This window comes from Cygnus atratus, chromosome 11 (genome assembly GCF_013377495.2).
Source record: "Cygnus atratus isolate AKBS03 ecotype Queensland, Australia chromosome 11, CAtr_DNAZoo_HiC_assembly, whole genome shotgun sequence".
Lineage (NCBI taxonomy): Eukaryota > Metazoa > Chordata > Aves > Anseriformes > Anatidae > Cygnus > Cygnus atratus.
This window is the reverse complement of record NC_066372.1, coordinates 21,178,279-21,202,600: the sequence shown is the minus strand read 5'-3', so window position 1 is coordinate 21,202,600 and position 24,322 is coordinate 21,178,279. Positions and strand designations below refer to the sequence as shown.

The 24,322-nt window shown below is 43.0% G+C and overlaps 1 protein-coding gene and 1 non-coding gene across 3 annotated transcripts; both read left to right on the top strand.

The window, feature by feature from the left end:
* On the top strand, positions 1-73 carry TRNAK-CUU (transfer RNA lysine (anticodon CUU)). Its single transcript has one exon. It is a non-coding gene; the product is annotated as a tRNA-Lys (tRNA).
* Positions 74-318: 245 nt separating this feature from the next.
* MORF4L1 (mortality factor 4 like 1) lies at positions 319-24,322 on the top strand. 2 transcript variants are annotated; one of them, XM_035568952.2, is made up of 13 exons: positions 319-460; positions 4,508-4,554; positions 7,363-7,430; positions 9,681-9,767; positions 10,596-10,676; positions 13,265-13,327; positions 17,791-17,816; positions 18,403-18,491; positions 18,788-18,889; positions 20,444-20,532; positions 21,803-21,975; positions 22,284-22,368; positions 23,275-24,322. In XM_035568952.2, the coding sequence occupies exons 1-13, from the start codon at positions 421-423 to the stop codon at positions 23,357-23,359; spliced, it is 1,035 nt and encodes a 344-aa protein (XP_035424845.1). In that variant the 5' UTR covers positions 319-420; the 3' UTR covers positions 23,360-24,322. The 2 variants fall into 2 exon arrangements, with proteins under 2 accessions (XP_035424845.1, XP_035424846.1); XM_035568953.2 differs by lacking the exon at positions 13,265-13,327.

The window sequence follows — 24,322 nt, the reverse complement described above, 5'->3', positions numbered from 1 at the left end:
GCCCGGCTAGCTCAGTCGGTAGAGCATGGGACTCTTAATCCCAGGGTCGTGGGTTCGAGCCCCACGTTGGGCGCACGCTTCTTTTGTGTCCCTCTTCGCTTTATTTTTTTTTCGTGCAGCTTCGCATCAGCGGCGCCGCTCCCCAGCCCCCCGCAGCCGCACGGGCAGAGCCGCGCAGCCGCGACCCGGGGCGCGGAGGGGACACACACACACACACACACTCACACACACTCACTCACTCACTCACTCACTCACTCACTCCTGGCGGGGCGAACTACAACCCCCAGCGTGCCTCGCGGCGCGGCGCACGCGCGGCGCACGCGCGGCGCGGCGGGGGCTGGGGCCGGCCGCGCGTGATGCGGCGGCGGCGGCGGTGAGGCCGCCGGGGGAGGGGGCGGGCGGCGCGCGAGGCGCTCCTAAATGGCGCCCAAGCAGGACCCCAAGCCCAAGTTCCAGGAGGGTGAGCGGGGGGCGACCGGGGGGGGGCCTCGGGGCCGGGCCGGGAAGGGAAGGGACAAAGGGAGCGGGCGGGGGGGGCTCCGACACCCGCTGCTGGGCCCCTGCGGCCTCCTCTCCCCCGGGGGTGCGCTGGGTTTTAGCCTGCGTTTCTCAGCCCCAGCGCTCCGGGAGTCTGGGGGAGGCGTCGGTTCTCTGCACCTCAGCCAGAGAGACTGTTCTGGAAGGGCTGGAGTCCCTCCGGTCCTCATCTCTTCCTCTTCTCGGCTTTCCTGCCCATAAGGCCTGAGAGCGCCCTTCTCCCCTCATTCACAATACGCTCAATTTTCTTGCGAGCGTGGGCATTAAAACTGCTGAAGTCTCCTGGCCGTGTCGGGACTTTGGTCCGCTCAGCTTTGAGGTGTGCTCGTCACTCGCCCTGCTTGAGGGGGAGCTCCGGTGGGGGCCCTCGCGCAGGAGCGGCGGTGGCGCTGTGCTGGGGCCACGCCGCGGTTGGGGTGGGCTCACAGGATCCCCGCTTCCATCGGCGCACCCGCCGTTTTAGGACAGTAACGGGTAAGGTTATGCTTCCTGTGAGGCTTGCTTTGCGTGCGTCGTGATTTTTAGGTAGTGGCTGTGGTTGATGCTAATACAGGTAAATGAAAACTCATTTCCCCGTCCCTCGCCGTGGCTCTGTCTCTAAAAACGCAGCTCGCAGAAGAAGGACTGGAAGCTGGCTGCTCTGCGTCCCTCACCGCGGTGCTCGGGTGTGCATCGGGGCAGCTGGTGGCAGAACGTGCTCGGCTCTGCATCGGCGTCCCATGCCACGTGCCGACACCAGTGTTGTTAACATGCAGAAATACACGGGATTTTGGCGCGCGATTCACGTTGTAATAGCCGAGTTAATGCGAAATGGAATGAGCTGCGGAAGCTAAAGGTTGAGTAGAATTCCAGACAGAAACGGTTCAGAGCCGTGGGAATACGTGCAGCGTAAATTTATAACAGACGTTCAAATTTGGACTTTCTTCCCTAAGTATAGATGTTTGTAATCTCAACATTAGCATTGGAGTGGAGAAATGTCCCATGAATAAAGCTTCCTGCAGGCGTAAGGCTTAAGTGCTTTATTGTGGGCATTCACAACCTGACAAGTAAAATTATTTTAATTGTAGATTTTTCAAGGAAAATGATAGGTGCGCTTAGAAGTTGTCTGTATTGGCACTCTTTACAAAGCAATGAGCGAGGAGGAGACTGCATTTGGTGTGAAAATGTATGAAAGCTGGGAAAATCCGAATGTCAAACGGGAAGCGTGAGTACCCTGTGAAACGAAAGGGCTGTGCGTTGATGTCGGCCTCAGAAAGGAGATCGGAGTCTGGTCCAGGGTGAGTTAATGGCTGCTGGTATCTCGGGTGTTAATCTTGTCACTGACTTTTTTTTAAAAGCAAATGGAAAATAGATTGGGAGTCTTCCTCAGATGTCAAGCTCAACTTCTGAGAGGCTAAAAGCAGGTTTTTCTTCCTGATGATGCTGATGCGATTTGTGTTTTGTCTGTTCTCAAGATGCTGGTTACCAAATTGTATATCAGGGCCGTGACACAAGCCTTCCCTTTGATGTGAACGTGGAACTTCTTGTTTCTATAAATGCTCTGCATGTAGAACAGTTGAAGGAGTGGGCAGCTGAGCTCTGCCTTCCCCAAGCTCTTCTCACCTGAAGGTGTTGACAGCGGGGCCAGGAGAGCTGCCCGCTCTTGCCTGGGTGCAAGCCGTTGGTGCAGCAGGGATGTTCTGTGTCGCGTGGCGTTCTCGAGTGTTACAGAGCATCTTCAGCTAGCTTCTGCCAGCTATTCTAGCTGAAGAACTGTTCTCTTACAAACCCCGTCTCTGGGATAATAAATAGGTGTGGGTGTCTCTGCAAGGCAGGAGAGAAGCGGTCTGTAGGCGTCGGGGAGAAGCCTTGTGCCTGTCTGCAGTAAGCTGAGGAGGAGGAAGAGCCTGTTGGTGTTCCTCTGCGCTCGTGGTAACCTTCCTGCAACGCCGAGGTTCGTGTCCTTGCCCATAGTAAATGTGGACGTCTTGCCTAGAAAGACTTTGCATAACGACTGCCGGAGAGGTGTGGCTTCCAGCAGTGCTCATGGACTGTGTGAAGGATGAGGGTGCTGCAGTCCGTGGCTGTTAGCCGTGACTGTAAAGAAGTTCTGACTTTACGACAAAGCACTGAATGTACCGAAATGGGCACTTCCACTAACAACTCTCTAAATAGTTTTCTAGACATACAAAAGCGTTTTACAGGTTGAAATACATCTATGGCACAGTTCTGTGTTCATAGACCTCACAGTGAGTACTTGTTTCGGCTCTGTGGAGAGCGTGTGACCCCATGGGCGAGGTACGCTGTTCTTCCTACTCAAAGTAGGAACGCGGTGGTAAGCTCACAGCTGGGTATTTCCAGGTCTGGATGTGCGAGATGACATCCGAGTGTAGTTATGCTGGTGGGACAGACTGTTGCTGTGTCTGCTCGTCTCCCGGTCTTGTTGGTGAAGTGGTGCCTGCATCTTCCCTCATCTGCTTCAAGCAGCATCAGAAAAGCTTCGCTGACCTTGCCAGACGTGGACGTTGGGAATGCGTGCAAGAGCTGCTCCGCCACCTCACCGAAAGGCCTTGGGATGCGGCGATGTTCAATTTCTGCAGCGGTTTGTACACTGATCGTCCTTCGGAGTCCAGCTGGTTAAAAGCTACGTTAACGTTGAGTTAGTTACGTGTCTGTGGGGTCAAAATCGAGCCAGAAAGGTACAGGTTGGGAGAGGGGTGGGAGCTCATGGCACCACGTGCCATTGGCTGTAATTTATCCCTTCAGTACGCAGAGATGGGTTTTGAAGAGCAGAGTAAAATTTACAGTAGAGGGCACCTCTAAACCTGCAGCCCGTGCTCTGGTCCTTCCCACCTTAGTCACTGCTGAGCTGCTCGCAAGGAGCTCAAGATGTGGCCCTGATGGGGCCTCCTGCTCCTGGGGGCCGCTTTCCCGGCCCCCTGTCCGCGGATCCACGCTGTTAGAGCTGTGACTGTTGCACTTCTGCCCTGCGCGGCCTGGAAGTCGTGGCAAGAGCTGGATGTGTGCCGCACCCTGGAGCACGTTATGCAGCCTCTCTGAAAATGTGAGGTACCGCGGCTCTGAAGAAGGAAACATCTGTCCCCAGATATCCTTTGTTAAGCACGCCCAAATTCCTGCGATAGCCCTGCACATGAGCTCTCCCCATTTGGGAAGGGGCGGGCGGACGGACCTGAAGAACAATTTCTTCCCACTTCGAAGCACAAAGCAAGCACTTTTCTTGCTGCTGCACGAACCTGGCGCTCTTCTGTCCCACGAGTGGGGTGGGGAAAAGTGTGGGGGTCTCTCTTTTCCTGACTTCCTTGTACTAGAAATCCCAGGTATTCTGCCTCCTGCCAGAGGAGGACAGGTAACGTGGCTTTCCTTTGTGCCTGCAGCGTAAGGTACGGGGGTGACATCTCGTCTGGAGAGCTGATTCCCCGCTCTGAGTGAACATGCAGCGTTGTGAGGACTTAGGAGTCCCTCACAGCAAAATGGCTTTACCTGCTGGAGTAGTCCACGTGTAGCAAACCGGTGTTTTCATTTCTGCATCTGAAACTCAAGGCTTTGGGAGGAGGTCTGCGTGCCAGCCTTGCGACAGGACGGAGGGGTGCCTGTGGCTTGGACTGGCAGCGGCCAGAAGCGTGGGCAGGAGCACAGGGCTTGGGGCCAGTTGTTTGCCGAAGTAACCAGCCCTTCTGCAGAGCTGTGGGCAGGCTCGGACGTGGCTTGTGTGCGGCTGTCCTGGCATGCGTGCTCTTCGGGGAAGTCCTCGGGAGTCTTTCCTTCACGGCTTAAATAATCGGCTTTGGTCCTCTTGTACGAGAGTAAATTGACGTTCCAGACACCGGCCTGCTTCTCAGATCAGACTCTGCCTTTGAGTTTCTTGCCTGGTTGACCTGGGATTCGTTCTGTGCTGCACTTGATAACATGTGTTTTGCAGAAATGATATATGAGGATTGTTCTAAGATGCTTATCTGCAACTTTCTTTCAGGTGAGCGAGTGCTTTGTTTTCATGGACCTCTCCTTTATGAAGCGAAGGTACGTGTGGCTGCTTACTGCTGCAGGCGGTTCTGACTGCTGCCCGGGAAAGTAAAGAGTTGTGTACATTTACCTGCTATGCCTTACATTGTTGGCCTGAGGCCAGAAGCTAAAATGAAGGAAAACCTGGTAATGTATGCAATTAATCAGTTTCAAACCCTGTAGTTCTATATTATAGAAAAGCTTAATTTAAAAAAACAAAAAAAACCACACCACAATGGTACCACGCAGCTGTGCTGGTAAATTACTAAAGGCTAGATCTTGTGTGCAACTTCTATAATACGCATGTTCCTAGGAAAAAAAAGAAACCACTGGAAAGCATTTGTATCCGTAAAACTTGGTGCTGGAGCTAATGCATGACCTGGTAGAGTGCAGGCTGAGCTCCCTCAGAGGTGCGGATGGCTGAGTACAGTCGGTGGTCTTCACGTGGGACAGCACTGAGGAAGGTGCTGCTGCGTTAACTGGACAGAGGAGTTGGCATTCTCAGTTCTGTCCCTTTAGCCTCAGAAGCTGCGAGTTACAGACTTGTGGCTTGGAGAAGTATCCTGACTGCTTCAGCTGCAGCTCTGTGGTGCAGCGCTTCCAGTTACGCTGTTTTCTTCCGGGCCTTAAGCAGATGCCGCTGCCACGCCATCCGTTCTATGCGAGGTGTAGCTCCTGATTTGGCTGCCTACCCCTGCTTCCTCTGAAACTGCCGATGGGGCTTTTGTAGCTGTGCGGATGAGAAGACTTGCAGAAATTTGTGGGATGCTTTAAACTAAGACTTGCTTCCAGTGGGTTTTGGTGTCAGTAAATGTTACCTGGTATCACAAGAGACGTGGTGGTAGGGAGAGCTTTCGGCTGGCTATTTACACTGAGGATCTGGATCCTTCCAGGCTCCTGAAGTGGCAGGAGGAACTGGGTTTTGATTTTTACAGAGATACTTGAATGGTTTATAATGGGGAACAACCTTAGCTTTCTGCTCTTCCTTTGATCTAATCTTGCCCAGTGATTCTCGATGTGCAAGTTCCTCGTTTTGTGGCGACCGTATCCTGAGCTTCCCACAGCAAGATGATCAGAGAAGCACTTGTGTTTGCATTAGAATAGTATCGGAAGTTAGGACTGGTCAATCGACGTGTAGATCTGTTTGTGCAATGCAAAATTAAATGGGGTTTACTTAAGACCCTTCCAGCTGAAAGCTGTTACCTTTTAACTGCCCTAAGCCGACTGGAAGTGCTGGTTACACGTTAATTCTCTGCTTCCTAAAATAGATGCGGCCGGGAAGGAAAATATTTTGGTATAGGAATATATTTGAATTTTTTACTTTGTGCTCACTTATATTCTTCAAAACAAAGAGACTTCTTTAGCCTACGGTCTGTCTTTGGCTTTATGTCCAGGTCTGCAGTGAGCTAGCGAGTCAAAATGAGCAACCAGCGCAGCGGTGTATCAGACAGGGTTAGGATATCCTTACTCCTCATTGCAAGTCTGGGTGACACGGAGTTTGTTCCGTGCACGATGGTGTTGAGTTCAGCAGTAAAATACGATGTTCTGCTCTATGTTGACACCTAAGTATTAATGCTTCTTTAAACTGGAGAAGGTACGGGAAGGAGTTATGACAGTGGTCTTGAGAAAATGCTGTGCGGCAGAAGGCTCTGGATTCTCAGAAGTACTTAAAGGTGACTCGATCAGCATGGCAAGAGAGAAGGGATTAGAAGTTAGAGCCAAAGAGGGTGTGCTTTCATGTTTCAACAGTGAAGTAACTTGAGGATGTTGTGAAGTGGTACAGTGGCACCTGTATCCCAGCATCTCCAGAGCAAAACTTCACCTTGCTGGATGAAGTGCCTTATCCAAGACGAAGCTGACGGATTTAATTTGGTGTAGCTAGGACTTCAGGAACATGGACAGGCACAAAGATAAGACTAGGCAGGGTTACGTAGTCTGTCTTCTGGGTTGTGTTTTCGCAGGAAGAGGCATGTCTCCGGCTGTGTTTTCCTTTTATACAGATGTGGTAGCTTGAGCTCTTACCTGTCAGGGTGCAGGAGGAAGTTCAGTTACTGAGCCGTGTGCGTGCTTGTTCCGGCTCATCTCGTTGTCTTCCTCTGGCGGAGCTGAGGCGATGTCCTGCAGGCTGCCAGTAGGGCCATGCGGAACTTTCAGACAGAAGAGTTTCAGGGAGGGATGCTTCGGAGAGGTGTTGTGGGCTAGTTGGAGCAACCTTCTTCTGTGTCACCTTTTTGAATGGTCTTACCTTAATCTTGGTGAGTAAGGAAGTTGCTGTCTTCATAGGCCAGTCTTTAACAGAAATAACTGTTTTCACTTACATCATTTGTACATTCTTAATCTAGAAAAAGCCTTTACTGCAACCCTTTCTACTGAATATAATGCACTCTCTGTGACTGCAGAGATCCGTATTATTTATTTTTTACTTTTGAAGACTCCTCTACTTCAGCCAGCTTACCTGTGTGCGAGGTAGGGGCCTGCATGTGAACAAACTCTTTAGTGAATGGCTTTTGGCTAACCTTGGGGTAGTTAAGTGACTGCTTCTTTGCTCTTCTGGTCATCCTCAGGGGTTTCCGATCCTTTTTGTCAATGAAGGTGGCCCTTTGGATAGCTGAGCAGAGTTCTTTGTTTGCCTAGCCCTTCCAAATCTGCGAATAGGCAGTAACTTGTGTTAGAGAACTTCCTTGCTGCTGTGAATTTGCTGCCAGGTATTTCAGTTGCTTGCATGAAATCTCCGCATGTTTAGAGTCTCTGGAAGCTTACAAAGCAAAACTCATTCAGAGATCTTTTTGTTCTCTTTGGTACTGACCAAGCTTTTCTCTGTTTCAGTGTGTAAAGGTTGCCATAAAGGACAAGCAAGTGAAATACTTTATCCATTACAGTGGTTGGAATAAAAAGTAAGTATTTCCATAAAATGGAAGCAGACCTTCATTGTCTCTTTTCATCAGTTTGAATACTGTCTTGATGGACAAGCTCTGCCCTCTGTGCCTTTAGAAGGCTCTATAAAATTGACCTGACTATTTTTGCGTAGCTGAGTCAATGATTGATAGTAACACAAAGAAAACATTGCCTAACTAGCTGTTTCCTGCAGACCTTGGTTATCTAGACAACCTAGCTTGGGGTGTCAGCAGACTAATGAATGGGAAGGCTTTGTAGTACTCTGTTGAAGTTTGACAACAGTTATTGTAATTCCTCCCTGGCAGAAATATTTAGTGCAAAAACTTTCTTGTTGCGTGCTGGTATGAGATGTAACCCTTGGTGCAGTGGATCAAAGTGCTCTGCTCACAGTGTATTTCACTCTTAAATCGCTTCTGGCAGCAAAGATTTGGAAAAACATGCCTTTGTGAAGGCTGCTTTCAGAATGGGAAGAGCTATCTATTTTAGTGTTTCACAGGAGCAGTTTTAGCCTGTGTTTTGGTTCTGGCCTTTCATGCAAAGGTGCCGTTAGAGATACTTTTCCCTTCTGCAAAAATAATAAAATTCTTGGTAAGATACTTCTAAAGAAATAAAGATATCTTCATGATACAATGTTCAGCTCACTAAAGATTAATTTTGTCATGAGATTGTTACATTTGTGTAGTTTTTCTTTAATTTGAGTTCTGTTCTGTTACTCAGTTTCGAATTTAAGAAAAGGAGGGTTTTAGCGAATAGAAGCTTTAGCTGTTCAGACTCCAGAAGGCTTTCCGATTTGTTTCATTTCAATGCTGCAGACCCTTGAGTGAAGATTCTGTTGCTAATATCTTGATCTTGCTGACTTGAATAAAAGCTGAACGTCATGTTTTAATGCCTACTGCTTTCTTTAAATGCATCTGCCTGCCCACCCCCTGCCCCCTCCTGCCAATGGGCAGATAAATGTTTTATTGTAAGTGCTGATAGTTGCAGGGAGTGTAACTGATTATTAAGCTGGCTGCTCTGTATCAATGAGGCAGCATAAATATGATACCTCATTTCCTAGTTTATCTCCAGTGGTGAAAGGTGCCATAAATGATGTGACTCCTGCTTTTCTTTTCATGCTTGCATTATTTGAGGGTTTTTTGCATCCAAGCTTCCAGTTAGCTACATTAAAAGTGGCTTTGCTGCAAGATCTAGACAACTGGGACAATGTGATTCTTTAACTTTGGGTTCTGTAATTACGGTCTTTTGTTACTTGTTAATTGCTCGGCTTATTTTTTTTTCTGCAAATACCAACAAGATAGGAAGTTTCTTCATCATACAACATAAGGTGTACGGCAGTCGTATAACACTTCTTTGGAGGTCTCACAGCTGTACAGACAGGAGTAAGATAAGGAGCTTACCTATCTGACCAAAGCACTATCCTAAAAATGTAACCTTAGAATACGTACAGCTGTGTATCTGTTTCTCTAACATTTGGATGCAAAGCTTGGCTTGTCTTGATCTTGGAAACTTTATATTCCTGCAGTGGCATTGGTTTTTGTCACTTTGGTGTTCCAAGGGTGGCAGCTATTGCCATGTAGTGAAAATGACACAGAACTCGTATAAAGAGCTTTAACTTGCATGTTTCAGAATAGCTTGGCCACTTTTAATGTGCTTTTATTTGAAATAATTTGTCAGATTGCTCGGATTATCCACTCTTTGTCAAAGTGGAATTCTTGCTCATAATGGCAATTTCCCCAACACCTGTTCTCTTAAATCGTTCACTTCAGATTCTTCAAATATTCATGCCATCTTGGTTTCCTTCACAGACAGAAATCAGAGCTCTTCTTCTTACAGTAAGATCTTATTGCTGAATTTGTTAACCTATAAAATGTTGGAATAGATAAAGGAAACTCGCTTCATAATATAGTTATGGCTACAGATGCCCCACAATTTAGTGAGTGTAGATTTTTTTTTTTTCCTGAGATTCTTCTATATTAAGACAGTCCCCTCCCTCCCAAATTGCTTATCCTTCAAGTTTGGGAAACTTCCAGAAATGACTGAGGGTTACAGTTCCCTAGAGAAGTTGTTACAGCTTCAGACAGTGGGGAATGCATTTAGTAACTTACACTCAGTTGTGCCAGTCCATGACTTGTCACAAAAGCAAAGTTCAGTCTCAAATTCTGCAAAGCTTTTAATTGATCCTATTTTATGTAGAATGCAATTCTGTGGTGTTTTTGAACGATTGTTTGATTTTTATTTTTTTTTTCCAGCTGGGATGAATGGGTTCCGGAAAGCAGAGTGCTCAAATACGTGGATACCAATTTGCAGAAACAAAAAGAACTTCAAAAGGCCAATCAGTAAGTATTTCTGTTAGTCCTCGTCAGCAGAATATTTTTCTCTATAGGGCTTCAATGCAACAGCTATATATCAAAGGAGGGCAGTAAGTTCAAAACAAACAAAAAAGAAAAACCACAACAAACGCCTTCAAGAAGCATGTCTCTGTTCTTTGCGGTGCTTTGGCCTACAGAAGTATTCTGATCTCCGTGCTCCAGAAATTTGAGAGTTTTACTTAGTTTTAAAACTTATTTCAGGTTTCAATGAGGAGTAGGTTGATGAAGTGGAGAGGCAACCTGACTAACTGCAAGTACATTCTATAACACAGAAATTAGGTGACAAAAAATGATCCTCATGCAGTATCCCTAAAATACATTGTTAACTGCAAAGGATACCTCTCCTAGGGGATATTTAAAAGCTGTCTGGGCATGTTCCTAGGCAACCTTTTCTAGGTGGCCCTGAGTGAGCAGAGAGGTTGGACCAGATGAACTCCAGAGGTCCCTTCCGACCTAAACCATTCTGTTATCTTCTCAGACAGCTTCAAGATGCATACAAATACTTTGATTTTTGAGTGCTAGTATTCTAATTCTTTTTTTGTGTAACAAAAGTGCTTTTATCTAGAATGCCCTATTTTTCAGAAGCAGTTAGTGTGTTGCTAACTAGTTGCATCTAGTTCAACCTTTAAAGTCCTCTTTTTGCTATTGAGTTGAATTTGTTCCTCCTTATCCCAAATAAGACTTGAAATCAGTTACTAGAAGTTTTGTGAATATTCTGTATAACCTATTCTCTTTTGAGGGGAGAACAAGGTTCTTTTCCTGTTAGTCTTAATGCCAAATGTATTCTTTTTAAAGGGAGCAATATGCAGAGGGGAAGATGAGAGGTGCTGCTCCGGGCAAGAAGACATCTGGTCTGCAGCAGAAAAATGTTGAAGTGTAAGAAGCTTTTTATTTAAAAACAAAAACAAACAACAAAAAAACTCAAACTGTTGCTTGTAAGTTCTACTACTGATCTTTAAATAGTTTTCTTCTTATAGTTTAGCCTAAAGAACCATTCTTTTACTCCTGACATGACCCATGCAGACAATTTACTTTTGAGGTATCTGAAAGGCTTTTGTTGAATTACTTTATTAAAACTGTCTTCCAAGATTGAATGATGTTTAATCTCGGATCAAGGTACTGAGTAGGTTAAATGTTAACACTTCATAGTTCTTTTGCATACTATTCCTCTCAAGTTAGTTGCCTGACACTCAGTTATGACATGTCCTCATAAGACTTGTGTATCTTAGTGAAATTGGTTTCTGTGCAGAACTTTGCAGCTCTTCCAGGCTGCACAAGCACTTACGTGGGGGGAAAAAAATCCTTAAAATACCTTGCCTTCTTACTGTACAGTTGTTAAAACTGTGTTTAGGAAGCCTTTGGTGTTTTCCTGTCTTTTCCAAATCTAAACACATGCTATTAAAATGGTTTTGCATCTCAAGAGACCAGAAGCAAGCTCAGATGTTTATTAGAAGAAAAAAAATCAGAATGTAATTGTCAGACTTCTTCCATTCCATCTTTTTTGTTTTTCAGAATAGGCTTGTGTGGCCTTACGCTTAGATTCTCATAGCTCTTTTGCTTTGCTCATGTGCCATGAAACTCTTCTGTTTGGGGTAGTACTTCAGTTTTTTAATCATGAATATACTCATTTCTAATGTGATGTTGTAGATGTTTTCAACTGCTGACTCCTTTTATGATTCTAGTCTTCATGAGGAAGGAAGGGATGTCATTTCAGCAGCTAAGAGCATTTGGCAGCAGCCTCGCATTTCATGCCTCACTTATGGGTAACTTTGCGTTACAAAATAAGTATCGTTGGCTTGAGAAGTGCAGTGGCAGTGGATAAAGGCTTTTTTGCTCTAGATCCTGAATGCAGATTTCACTTTGCAGCTGGCCAAAGCCTACCCAAGGCTGTAAATTGTCTTTTGCTCTTCGAAATGGGGAGTCAGATGGATCTGGTCATAATGCTACGTGCATGTTCCTTTGGTCTGTTGCTACAGATTCCGAAGTGCCTTAAGCACTCTGGTTTTGTGTGCTTTCTCAGCTTGGGATGGGCTTCTGACAGGGACGTAGTCAGTCTGTCTTCATTTGGAGGGGGTGGGGAAAAAAGCCTGCTCAGACAGTTCCTGATGAAAGTCATTAAAAACTAATTAAAATATCTAAATTGTGGTAATTACTAATGGGACTGCTCGAGGGGTTGTTGCACTTGAGTCTGCTTGTGTTTTATTCAGTAGGAGTAGAATTAATTTAATGTATAATTTTGACATAGGTGGTGATGACTCAATTGTAAATGTTTTGATGACTACAAATTGCATTACAGAGAACATCCTAATAGTAACTTCAGGAGTAGGATCCCCGTACTGTCAGCTTCAGGCATCTTGGGAGCTCAGGCTGATTGCAGTGGGGTGGTGACTTGCTCTCTGGGGCTGAGAAAATGCTAAATGTTAACCTCTACTTGAAGAGCAGTAGAACTCAGTCGGCTTAATCCTCTCCACCACATGTAATAACGTTGCATCCAAGGTAGACTGATGCAGCAAAAAGGACTTCATCTTAAGCTTCTGTTTCAATTCAAAGCTCAAAAGCATGTTACCGGGTCTGTCTTCACTCTCAGTTAAAACCAGTTGGGCAGAGGGAGTGGTTTTGCTTTTCGCTGTCATCACAATAGTAAGCATTAGCGATCATTTCTGGTGTAGCAGAACATACAGGAAACTAATTCTCTGAAAGCTTTCCAGCCACCATGAAAATTTAATTCCTTGAAGGTGGAAGATCAGAGTAGTAAAGGGGAAGGAGGAAAACCTGTCATTAAAACAGCAGTCTTGCGATGTGAAAGGTATCTATCGCAGGGTCCCATATGCTTGTTGCACTGATCTTGCTCCTAGTCTCTAGCCATTACCAGCATCCTTCTAAATTAGACCCCTGGTTCTTCCAACAAAGTCTCCCTGTCTTCTTCCCTACCTGGAGGCTGAGGGGAGGAAGTGCTTTGACTGAACTTAGCAGTGATGCAGGGTTACGATACTGTACATTATTGACTCTGCTGCTGCTGCTCACATCCTGCTTACACCTGAAGTCAAGGTGGCTTCTGACAAATCTGGGAATACAGCTCACGCTTCGGGATTGTTCTGTTGTTATAAATCTAAGGTCGCTGCAGGTACATAACGTACCGTTGGTGGGGAGGGGGAGAAACGGATCAACTATTCTAAAAGGGTAACGCTGTCAACCTATTTAGGCCTCAAAATTTACCTTTTGTAGCATTCTTGGAGGATTGAACAGAGGGAACTGTTCAAACTTATCTTTAGAAACTTATTCCTCGGATAGCCAAACAAGAATGCAAAGGAAATAAGTCTAAGAAACATATATCCTCCAGGAATGTTCGATAAGATTGTAAAACACCGCTAAAAAGGTAAATTTCTGAATCTTAAATAGATTCTCTTAAAGGCTGAGCACTAGGTCTGACATTCTTTCCTTAACTCAACCCCCATTGTGCCTAGATTTTTCAGACGAGATGGAGCGCATACTGTTTGCTGTTTGGAGACCCCTACAATATCGACGCGGTGAGTTAAGGATGGATTGTCAAACCAGGATTTTCATCCTGAAATCCAAATCTCCTTGCTTTCATAGATTTCCTTTAGCGACTCTTAAAGTCGCCAGCTGTAATGATGTAAGCTCTGGTAGCAATTCAGTTAACAATTCAAAGTGCTGCAGAATATTGTGTTTGTTTTTTTTTTAAAGCTGGCGTGGACTAACAGTACTTAGTTTCTCTGGAATGCATACATTTTCAGTTGGGAGAAGGGTATGTTCTGAGCACCTAAATGCATTCGGTGCCTGCTGTTTAAAAGGTGGAAGACAACTGACTTCAGGGTTTTGAAACTGGATTGTTCTAGAAGATTACAGTTGGTCTGCATGTTTACTGTAGCCTGGAGTTCTCTTTCCATGGAAATCAGTAATAAACGGCACTGTGCTCTGTAAGTCTGAGAGCTCGGCTGCTGCGGTAGATGGTGGTACAAATTGTGAGGATTGATCTTGCTCTGTAATCTACTGTATTTTTGTCATGGCGTGAGTCTGCTCAGAGTAACTGTTCTGTAAATTGCAACAACTAGTACAAAAGGGTTTTTAAAGCTATTTATAAGCGGTATTTTATCAAATAGAAATATGCATGAAATGCAAATTGTACACAGTTCTTTTGAAATTAATCATCATATGGTAACTAGAAAAACTCTGATAGAAAACACTTGTATGTTTACAGTGGGTTACCAAAAGTAAAATACAACCCTACAGATACTGGCTTTTCCAGACTGTCTTATATATGGTACTGCTGAATTCCAGTTTCTAAGAATTGGTGCTACCTTTGATGGGCCTAATGTGATTATCGTGTTAAAATCAGTAACCTGAGTCAGCCTGTGCTTGGAAAGGAAGAAGGGCAACCTAGAGTACTAGAGTGAAGGTACGGCACTGAGTAACAGGTTTGAGAAGATATGTTTTTGTGATGTATTTGCAAGCAGTGTCACCAGAGATGCTCTCAAAGCAGTGTCTCAACTTAAACATGAGTTATTGTTACTTTTTCTAACAGAAGTCCTGTTCTTCATCTGAACACGTTACTCAAAAGCACGTGCTCCTGCTGCGTGTCCTCTGGGGCATCCCCTACTACCTTTGGCGTAGCTAGTAGCTCTCATGCGAGCTGCTCAGTCCTCCAAATGTCAGGCAGCATACACACACTGCCTGCATGCCAGCTGCCTGGGGCTGTGACAACACTGGAAGGGCTGTTCTGGCTCCAGCTGGAGACTTCCCTAACCCGCTGTGCTGTCTGGTGGTCACTTGTAACACGTTCCTGGGGACAGTCCTCAAGTGAGTCAAGTCTGCGATGCTTTTCTACCAAAAATATCCTCTGCTCCTAGCAGCCTGTCAGCAAGGGGCTTCTGAGTTGGAGGCTATATCCATGTGATGGGTTTAATAGTCCTTTGTAGGACTGTTTTACACTTACCTAATAAATTCTGAACCATTTGGGCCTCTGGCCTCCACGGCATCCTGTGGCAGCGTGTTCCTCATTTTAATTCGGTACTGTGCTGAGAAGGGGAAGGAGGATGACGACTCCTGTCTTTTTTTAATGCTTTCTGCTTGGGTTTTTGGTCTTTTTCTTCCGTCTTGAGGAAGGATTAATTGGTCCATCTTCACCCTTTATCTCTAATGATATCTCTACAATTTCCCCTCTTCCCACCCACTGTTTACTCCTGGTATTGAGCTGCTCTGCACTACTGACTGTTCCTGCTCTCATTACCTCTTCTACTTTGGTGTGCCATGTAAGGTCAGGTTGCCTGACCGTGCAGGAGATGTGTATAGTTCTGACTTCGCTATTTATCCTTTGCTAATAGCGTTGGATGCTGTAACTGAATTTTGATAGGAATGCTGCTCTTTGCAGCTGATTTAGTAACCAAGCTGCTAGAGCAGTAAGAGGGCTGGCGACGACCATTCAACGTACTTGCTTTTCACACTTCAATATTTTCATGTAAGCTTTTGTTACTGGACACCTTGTGTTAGGAGAGACTTCAAGATGTTGGACAGCTTACTTGCATCTGTGCTGTTGTATTGTCAGTAGACTGGCACCTTGCTGATCTCCCTCTTTGGCATTTACAAGAGTCTTAACCTCAAATCCCAGAGCCCCAAGTGGTAGCCCACCTTCATTCTGCTGCTTGCATCCTAACCAGCTGACGTAGGGAGGTTCTGAAAGATTTCTAAGTCTTGTTAAAAGGCTCAAGAATTTAGGGAAAGTAAGAATTCTGTGGATAATAGCAGGTATTTGATCTAGATGGTCACGGACTCGTAACAGTTGTAGAGCAAGCAAACCTTCCCATGTCTTGCTTTTTCTCCTGATGTTATGTGTTGAATTCTTCACTAAGCTGCTCTTGTTTTCTCCTGACAATTCTCTAGACGTGACCCTGAAAGACACTTAATGCTGCTCTGTGTTCCGAGGCTTGCTGTTCGTAACGTAGGTGTAAAATGGCACAGAAGGATGTGTTTCAACCGTTCCTAGATGTTTCATCTTTTTGTGTCACTTCGGGACTTGAATTCCTTTGCAGTAAGTTACCTGCCACTGTGAGGAACATGCGTATGTCTCAAATGAGCCTGCTGGGTCTGCCGAAAGTGCTCTGGTGAGCTAAGATGTGCTGCTTATCGCGGGCTCCAGCTTCTCTCGATAAGGCTGTCTACAACCTCTGATACAAATGCTGCATCTCTCTCCTGGATATTGAGTACACTGCATGCTTATGGTACTCTACACAACAGAAGCGTTTCATCTTGCACAGCTGTCTTAACCTAGTGAAGAGTATTTTTCCAGCCACTCTGCTGTGCAGGCATCGAAAATGTGCCGAGTGGCAATGCTTTGTCTCTACCCTGAGATCTTTGTTCCCTAAATCAGATTTGTCTTAGACTTTGTGAACAGACGGCTGCTTTGACTTGAAGCACAGATGTAATAACTTGAAATGTAAGCAATCAAGAAATACGGAATGAGGCTGGAGAGCACAAGCAACTGCCCTCAATGGGTTTATGCTAGGCTTTGTGCATCAGTAACGTAGGTGTGGTTTTCTACTGCAATTAAGACAGTTCTTAAAGTACTTTGGATTGTCTGTCTGCTCCAGTTTTCTAACTCTGCTTCTAGACTGATGTTCTGATTTTATTTTTATCTTGTGACGTTAATTCTCAAAAGAACTCCCTGTTTCTACTTGTTTACTCTAGGTTTGGAAGAAAAGGCATTCTCTTCAATACACAAGTCCATTATCAGTGACTTCACTTGGCAGTTGTTACCTCTTCCTGGAGAGGGGATTTTTATTCTGCCCACAGTTCTTTTTAAGCCTCATGATTGCTTGTGACTTGAAGCTTGAAAAAAGTGTTGCTTTTCCTGTCTTCAGACCTTTCTGAGACCGACTACTTCCTGACTGAGATAATCCCAGTTCAAAGACTGAATACAAATGTCTTTTGACGTTGTGATGAATTAACAAAGAAATAATCTTGTACTGGTAAAGAGTTTTATCCTCACAATCTGGAATCTAGGCCACTGATTTCTGTTTTTTTGAGAGAGGTTTAACTGGATTCCTATCAACAGTGAGCAAATGGAAACGTGGCTAATAGACTCTTAATTCAAATGTTCTAGAAAAGGTTAGTAAATGTACAAAGTTTAATTTTAGTTAGTTTTAATAATTTAGTAGTTTAATTTTTGTCATTAACATATCTTGACATATCTGAATATTTGCATATAGTGTTTTTAAAATTCTTGGAAGTTAGCTTCTCAGCATAACTGTTGGAATAAAAATAAGGATTAAGGAGAGAGAATTTAGACAAGTCTGAAGTGTTTAAGTGTTAAGATAGCAGCATCTGGAAGATGATAAAAATTAGGAACAACACTTTTCAATGTTGTTCCAAATGTTTCCAGTAAGTATAATCACAATCTCCATTAAACTTTGGACTGCCTATGATTGCATCATCATGCAACTTCGTGCATATAATTAATTCTGATAGTGATATTCAAACTTTCTTACACTGCTGTAGTGGTAAAATTGTTTTTTTCAATACTTTTCTGGAAAGTCAGCTAGCTGAGACTTATCTGATAGTTTCCATCACCTCTGTTTCCTTGTCCTGTATTTTGTCTTTAAGTGATGCCTGGAACGCTGAAGTAGAACATCTATAAGTATTTGGAAAATATGAAATATCTGTAGATGCTACTTGATAAATGTTGGTCAGGTCTGTTCTAAAATACTTGTTCTTGGCCTGTCTTCGGGACTCTTGTAGGTTTACGTTTAATGAATCCCCCAAATGTGAATACTACCACTTGTACTGGAAAAATCTTAAAGCATCATAACTGTAGTGAGAAATCATACGTGACACTTCTCCTTTCTTTTGCTGTTACCTAAATACTCCATAGGCTAAGTATTTGATCATGGTTCTGAGCTTAATGGACAATTTTTCTGGCTTTCAAGTCTTTAAATACTTGTCTTTATATTTGCAATAATTTGTGTTCTTCTTGCAGGAAAACAAAAAAGAACAAACAGAAAAGTAAGTATATCTTTTTTTTATGGAAGTGGATGTCCTTAGTGAAGGATTCTTAGCTGGAATAAGATCTTAAATCGGCCCCCACCAAGTTTGCTTACACTATCACCTTGCGGTGTTCCTCCTGGATCTTAATGTCCATTCCCCTTCAGCAGGAGGAACGTATAACTTGCTGATTTGCACATAAACTATTTGTCAAGATTTTGAGTTCCTGCAAATTAAAAGCAAAGTGGTATCCACATGAATCTGAAATAATTTGGTAAGTCAAATTTGTTTTTTTATTGACGTGGGGCACAATTCACAAAGCTGAGTTACTGGCTCCAAAAATGTTCTTCCAAAGAACCTTACAGATACTGATGCCCTGGTTTGTTCTTAATGCAGAAATCTCCATCTTCAGATAGGCATGAATATAGCAGTTTAGAGTCACAAATGTGTGATGTTCAAAATAAAGTCATATTAAAACAAAAAGCAAGTAAAAGATGACTTGAAGTCTGATTCTTACTTTTAAATCCTTTAATTATTTTCTTTATAATGGTATTTCTTACTGACTTACCAGACTCCTTAAGCAGCATAATTTCTCTTTTCTGTACAGCTCCTGGAATTGGAGAGGGGACCAGTACCAGTGAGACTCCTCAGCCTCCTAGGAAGAAGAGGGCTCGAGTAGATCCAACAGTGGAAAGTGTATGTGTTTGTGATTCTCTTACAGGGCTTTTGACAGAAAATAGAGTTGCTTTGCTCAGACAGCAATGTTTGTTCTGTGGTACGGCAGCATGAAATGCTATGATTTTGCAAAACCCTAGGGTTGCCAAGTGGCCTTGCAAAATCTGAGTTATTTCCCTGTTCCCTCTGGAGTCTACTTTGGCAATTCCTTAGTCCAGTGATGTGTTTGAGCTGTGGAAACAAGCAGTATGGTGACTCTTATCTTGGACAGTTATCTGAAAGTAATCAGTGTCACTTCACTTTTTTTTTTTTTCCAGGAAGAAACATTTATGAACAGAGTTGAAGTAAAGGTGAAAATCCCAGAAGAGCTGAAACCATGGCTGGTAGATGACTGGGACTTGATCACCAGGCAAAAGCAGGTAATTTCTAAAAATAAATAAAAAATAAATTTTAAAAATCTGCGTATAGGCAAGGACAATAAACTGGAATTTCATATCCTCTTCAAGTGCAGGGTAGCTAAATCTCCTGTAGAGTTTGACAGAAGCCTGATGGTGTAAACAAAGGTCACCTGCGAGTTATGACCATGGTGCAGCAGAGCTGAATGTAAATTTGTGGAATAGATTCAGTTTAACTGGGCATAAGCTTGAAAGTCGAGTAATTTTAAACAAAGCGTGGTGTTCCTCAAAGCATGCCAACAGGTCAAACATGCTTAGAACAGTTTGCTTAGCCGGTAGAGAACTAGTCTGTAGGAACACTGCATGTGGTAGATGTTTCATCTCAGTTCCTTCCTGCCTTGTTTACGTGTCACTCATTGCCAAGTTCTTAAAGTATCTCAAGTTCTAAAGCTCTGACAGAAAACAGTCTCTTAGAGCAGTGATTCTCAACTGTTCTGCCAGGTAGAATCTATACAAAGCTTGTTGATGCAGTAATTTTATCTAGGCAAGACAGTCTTCCATTTTAAAAAGTATAATATACTTCCATAAACTTGTTAGTAAGTCATGACTCTAATGTGGAGCTGCTTACTTAAATTGGCAAGAAGCATAGAAAATAGCATTGAAAGTTGTATGGTTTTGATTTGACAGGCTGCAATTGCATGCTTTGACTTTTACTGCTGCTCTGAGGTACTGTTTTCCCAATGAGCAAAAATCTTGTCCTACCTAGATAAGGCTGACTTGTGGTGAATAGAAGTGTTATGCTTGCACCGGCAGGAAAGGTGCTTAAGTACTAGTATGCGTTACACTGACTCCAGTTCTGCAGACTGGATTTTTTTTACCTGAATATCTTCGGACTATAGTGCTTTTGTGAAAAGAAAATGGTAAGTGAACTGGGGCCCATGCCTCAAAAAACAAAGCAAATCCGTGAATTTACTGTATGCTTAGCCTTGCAGTGTATGACTGGACTAGTATCTGAGTACAGGTGATCTGTGTATGGTGTTAAAGATGGAAGATAATCACTGGTCAGTCACAGCTAAAAATATTTGGCTTCAGTCCCGTAAGCTGTGATGTAGCTGTGATAGTCGTTAGATGGTGCAGGCAGTGAAACTTCCCAGCATGTGCCTAGTGGCATTGTTTGCTTCGCACAGTGGTATCCGTTTGCTGAACTGTAGAAGCAAAGCAGACGAAGAATAATCAAAGCTGTCACCGTTGCTTTTGCAACAGCTGTGTGACCTGCGCTAGGCAGGTCTGCACTGGCATTTGTGTGCTTTGCTGCATACCTTTGGCTCTTGGGTTGACTTTGGCAGTTCAGGTTGCTTTTGAGCAGCAGAAATGTTAAATGGAAACACGAATGCGGTTGCTGTGGAGTATTTCAGTATGCACAACTAAAACAGTTGATCTTCCTTCGGTAAGAATTAACACCTTAACCTGTTAATTCTAGAAATATCCTTATGTCTGTCTGTTTAAGGCTAGCACGTAGATAGAAATGTCTGTGCAATTTAGACAACTTGTATTTGTTCAATTTTGTTTCTTTCCCAGCTCTTCTATCTTCCTGCCAAGAAGAATGTTGACTCTATTTTAGAGGATTATGCAAACTACAAGAAATCACGAGGAAATACTGATAACAAGTAAGTAGCAGTCGTTTCAAACCTTAACTACATCTTTTGCTGTTGTTGTTGCACTTGTAGTTCATGGAAAAATTAGTAAAGCTGTTAAACGTATCCCAGCCCTATGCTCAGGTTAATGTTTGAGACCAAGGTGATCGAGGAGTTAAGAAATCTGAGAAGGTAATTCAAAGCCATGGTTCTGCTTTCTGGATGTTTTTTCTCCTTCATGCCCTGCCCTTCCCCAGGCTTTTTTCCTGAAGGAAGCTGATAGAAGCCAAGTCAATCGTTCTCCATCCCCTTCGTTCTAGCTCAGTCTTCCTACACAGGGTGAAGAAATTAGGTGTTGCTTGCTGTGTGTAAGCTGAACAAACTATCAAAAAGGCCACATAGCAGATGAGCAAAAAGTGTTAGTGTATTGGCAGGCTTTCTCACTGAGGTAAGGGGTGGAGGACAGGCAGGTAGATGATGACTTCTTTTAAAAGAATCGGATGGGCAAAGCTAATCCTCCTGAGGTGGTACTTTGAAGATTCTTTCTTGTAGTTGCATCAGCAGTCCAGCTGTGACAACAAACAGGGTGTGTTTATTCTTAAATGAAGCTTTTTGCTTTCACAGACAAAAGCCTGAAATGTGAAACTATTCTTCCATTCAAGAGGAAGTATATTATTAGCTTGTCAGGGTGCTTTCATATATTTATCTAGTTGTAATGGCCACTTTAAATTTTTGCTGGGTGGAGTGACAGTTGTACTATTCAAGATGTGTAGCATGATTGCTTATACAGAAAATAAATTCCTATACAGTTATTCTTCAACTGGTTGTGAAGTTGAAGGCCTGCAGGAGTACGGCACTGAAGGCCTGCAGGAGTATGGCACTGAGAGTTACAAAGAGCCAATTGCCTGAAATATTGGATGGCCGTCCCCTTCCATGAAGCAGTAGTTCAGTCTGATTACTTTAATCAGACGGTTTTAAACTGTTGTGAGTTAGGATTAACTTTAGTTGAAAACGAAGAGCTGGTAAGTGTCCTTAGAAGTTCGCTGCTTTGAACGGACTGTGCAAGCTAATTTGAGTAGATGACTAAAACTAAGTTTTTTCAAAACAGTCAGTTTTTAAAGGAGGTCTTGAAATGCACCATTCCTCGCAGCTGCACATTTTTAGGTCTCCAGACAAATTTCCTGGAAAAATCTGAAGGCTTGTAAAAGACTTCCGGAACTTTGACAGACTCACCAAGCCAACTCCAATCTTGTGTTCAGCCAGGCATTAGAACAAGATTTGCAATGTTTTCTCTGTTTACCAGGGAATATGCAGTCAATGAAGTTGTGGCTGGAATTAAAGAATACTTTAACGTCATGCTGGGAACACAACTACTGTACAAGTTTGAGAGGCCCCAATATGCTGAAATTTTAGCAGATCACCCAGATGCTCCTATGTCTCAAGTCTATGGTGCCCCACATCTACTGAGGCTATTTGGTAAGTATCTCATCTAGAGGCTGAAGAGAGGTTAGAAGAATTAAATGCTTATAATTCCATCTTGAGTATCAATGGGAGTGAATTGCAGAAATTGGACATGCAACTTTGAAACCTGTGGCTTCGTTCTTTCTTTTTACTCCATATGACTAATGGTCAGTTATTCAAGGATTTAGAATGGAAAATAATTATTTCAGGTTAGGTTCTATATAAAAACAGATTCCTGGGCTTTTTATATATGCTAGTATAGGTTTAGTCTTATTGAAATGCTTAAACATCTCTAACAAGAAGTGCTACTTGTTTTGAAACAGTACGAATCGGAGCTATGCTTGCTTACACACCTCTTGATGAGAAGAGTCTGGCTTTGCTGTTAAACTATTTGCATGACTTCTTAAAGTAAGTACTTTTTAAAGCCTTTTAGCAAGAAAAAACTTGGGTCGCGTTACAAAAGTCTGCTTATTTTCAGTGAATAGGGGTGTGTGTGTGTATATGTATGCATTAGGCCTGCGTATGGTATCTTCAAATATTGCCGTGAAGTTTCTCAAGCTGCTGTATGGTAACACGAGTAAGTTTAACTTCTCTCCAGTTATACCGAGGTTATTGCTGGTTAAACATGTTTATGTATTTGTTAGTCTGCAATTTTAAACTGTCCAAGTTTGCTACTTTTTTCAAAATAAATGTTGAAGCATTTGTCATCTGCTTTTTTATAGCCACTGCAATTATAGTGAACTATTAAATTATGTAAATTAATCAACAATAAGTAGACATTTGATTTCAGATAAGTTAAAAAACATGAAGCCAGTGCATTGACCAGAAATACTTGAATCTGTAAAATGAGAAATAATGGCATACAATGCTTATTTTGTTAACACATCTAGATGGTCATGGCTCCTTTTTCTCTAGCCATCATTCATTTACCCAGGTAGGTTCTGTATTTGTGCAAATAGGACACCACACGGTTCTCTCTTGCCCCTGCCCCTCTGAGTACTAGTCCCAGTAGCTTGACTTCTGGTGCAGCAGCTGACTGAACCTCAAATGTAAACCGTTTCATCCTGTTAATCTTAACCTCCCTGTGCTCACTTGGAGCCAGAGCTGCTTGACACCAGCTTGTTTGGCTTTGATTTTTGGCATGAGGTGTCAGATCCTTAATTGCTTTGGACAGCTGACTTTCTAGTAGATGAATGTTAGATTTATACTCTTGAAATCATTCTTTATGATCTCAGTTAAGCGCCTTTTGATTCACTTGTGATGCTAAACAGATTTTAGGAAAAAATCATTTAATCTTTTTAATATCTTTCATAGGTACTTAGCAAAGAACTCCTCTGCGTTGTTTAGTGCCAGTGACTATGAAGTAGCCCCTCCTGAATATCATCGGAAAGCAGTATAATGGTGTGCTGCTCTGCAACAAAATGATCATTGGATCCTTGTAATACTGTCCACTTCTACGTCTTGTTCTTCACCCTTCTATTGCACATGTCTCTATTGCACAGACTACGTAAACATAAAGTGAATAAAGTTGTGTGTTTAATATGGAACTGGCATTTTTAAGTTCTGAAAACTTTCTTGTACTGAAATGGATGCTTGGAGTTTAGTGGAAACTTTGGTGTTTCTGGCTTGCTACTGTTTGCATCAGTGGAATGTAAAAAGAATGCAGTTATATTTCATTGTATGAACTCTTCTGTGCTCATGGGTCTGTTGACATTAAGATGTGCCTAACGAATCTGCTTTACGGCATAGCAATGACAAATCCAGACTCTCAGACCCATGAGGGTTGTGATCACCTAGTTGTGGTGCTATTAGTCTGACTCACAAACCCATTTTCTTTCTTGGTGTTGGAAGTAAAATGTTTGGTCCATAAATGTATGTTTTTGTTTAGGTAGTTGAAGGACTGTGACTTTTTATATCCTAACAGTAGGAAAATGCATTATATAGTAGTGTCTTGGAAATGTTGGTCTCTTACAGAGCTGTTTTACAAATCTTCAAATAAACTTTTTTAATTTCAAGTGTTTTCTGATATTTCTCTTTGGACTGGTCACTTATGATAATGTCACGTCACGTATAATCAAAGTGCATTGCTCTGAATATAAAGATCTGCAGTACTGACTTGGAGATGTTTTGTTTCTTTTTAACTCTAGGGATTATTAGTTAAAGCTAATGCATCCAATTTCAGTGAGATGGATTCTTTTTTTCTGGGGTCATTTTGGAGTTTATAAGTACTGATAATGCAGTTTTAGTACTTCTGTCACAAAGTCGTTAGCCTCAACAAGAAGCGTAGTTATCTGTAACTGATTGTGTATGCTCAGTGTATGCTTTTCATGGAAAATATAAAGTCAGTATTGAGCTTATCTAA

Coding starts and splice junctions, on each gene's coding strand:
- MORF4L1 (XM_035568952.2), top strand. CDS start 421: ATGGCGCCCAAGCAGGACCCCAAGCCCAAGTTCCAGGAGG. Junction 13,328..17,790: donor ACCCCTACAATATCGACGCG/GTGAGTTAAGGA, acceptor TTCTTCTTGCAG/GAAAACAAAAAAGAACAAAC. Junction 20,533..21,802: donor CGAGGAAATACTGATAACAA/GTAAGTAGCAGT, acceptor TCTGTTTACCAG/GGAATATGCAGTCAATGAAG.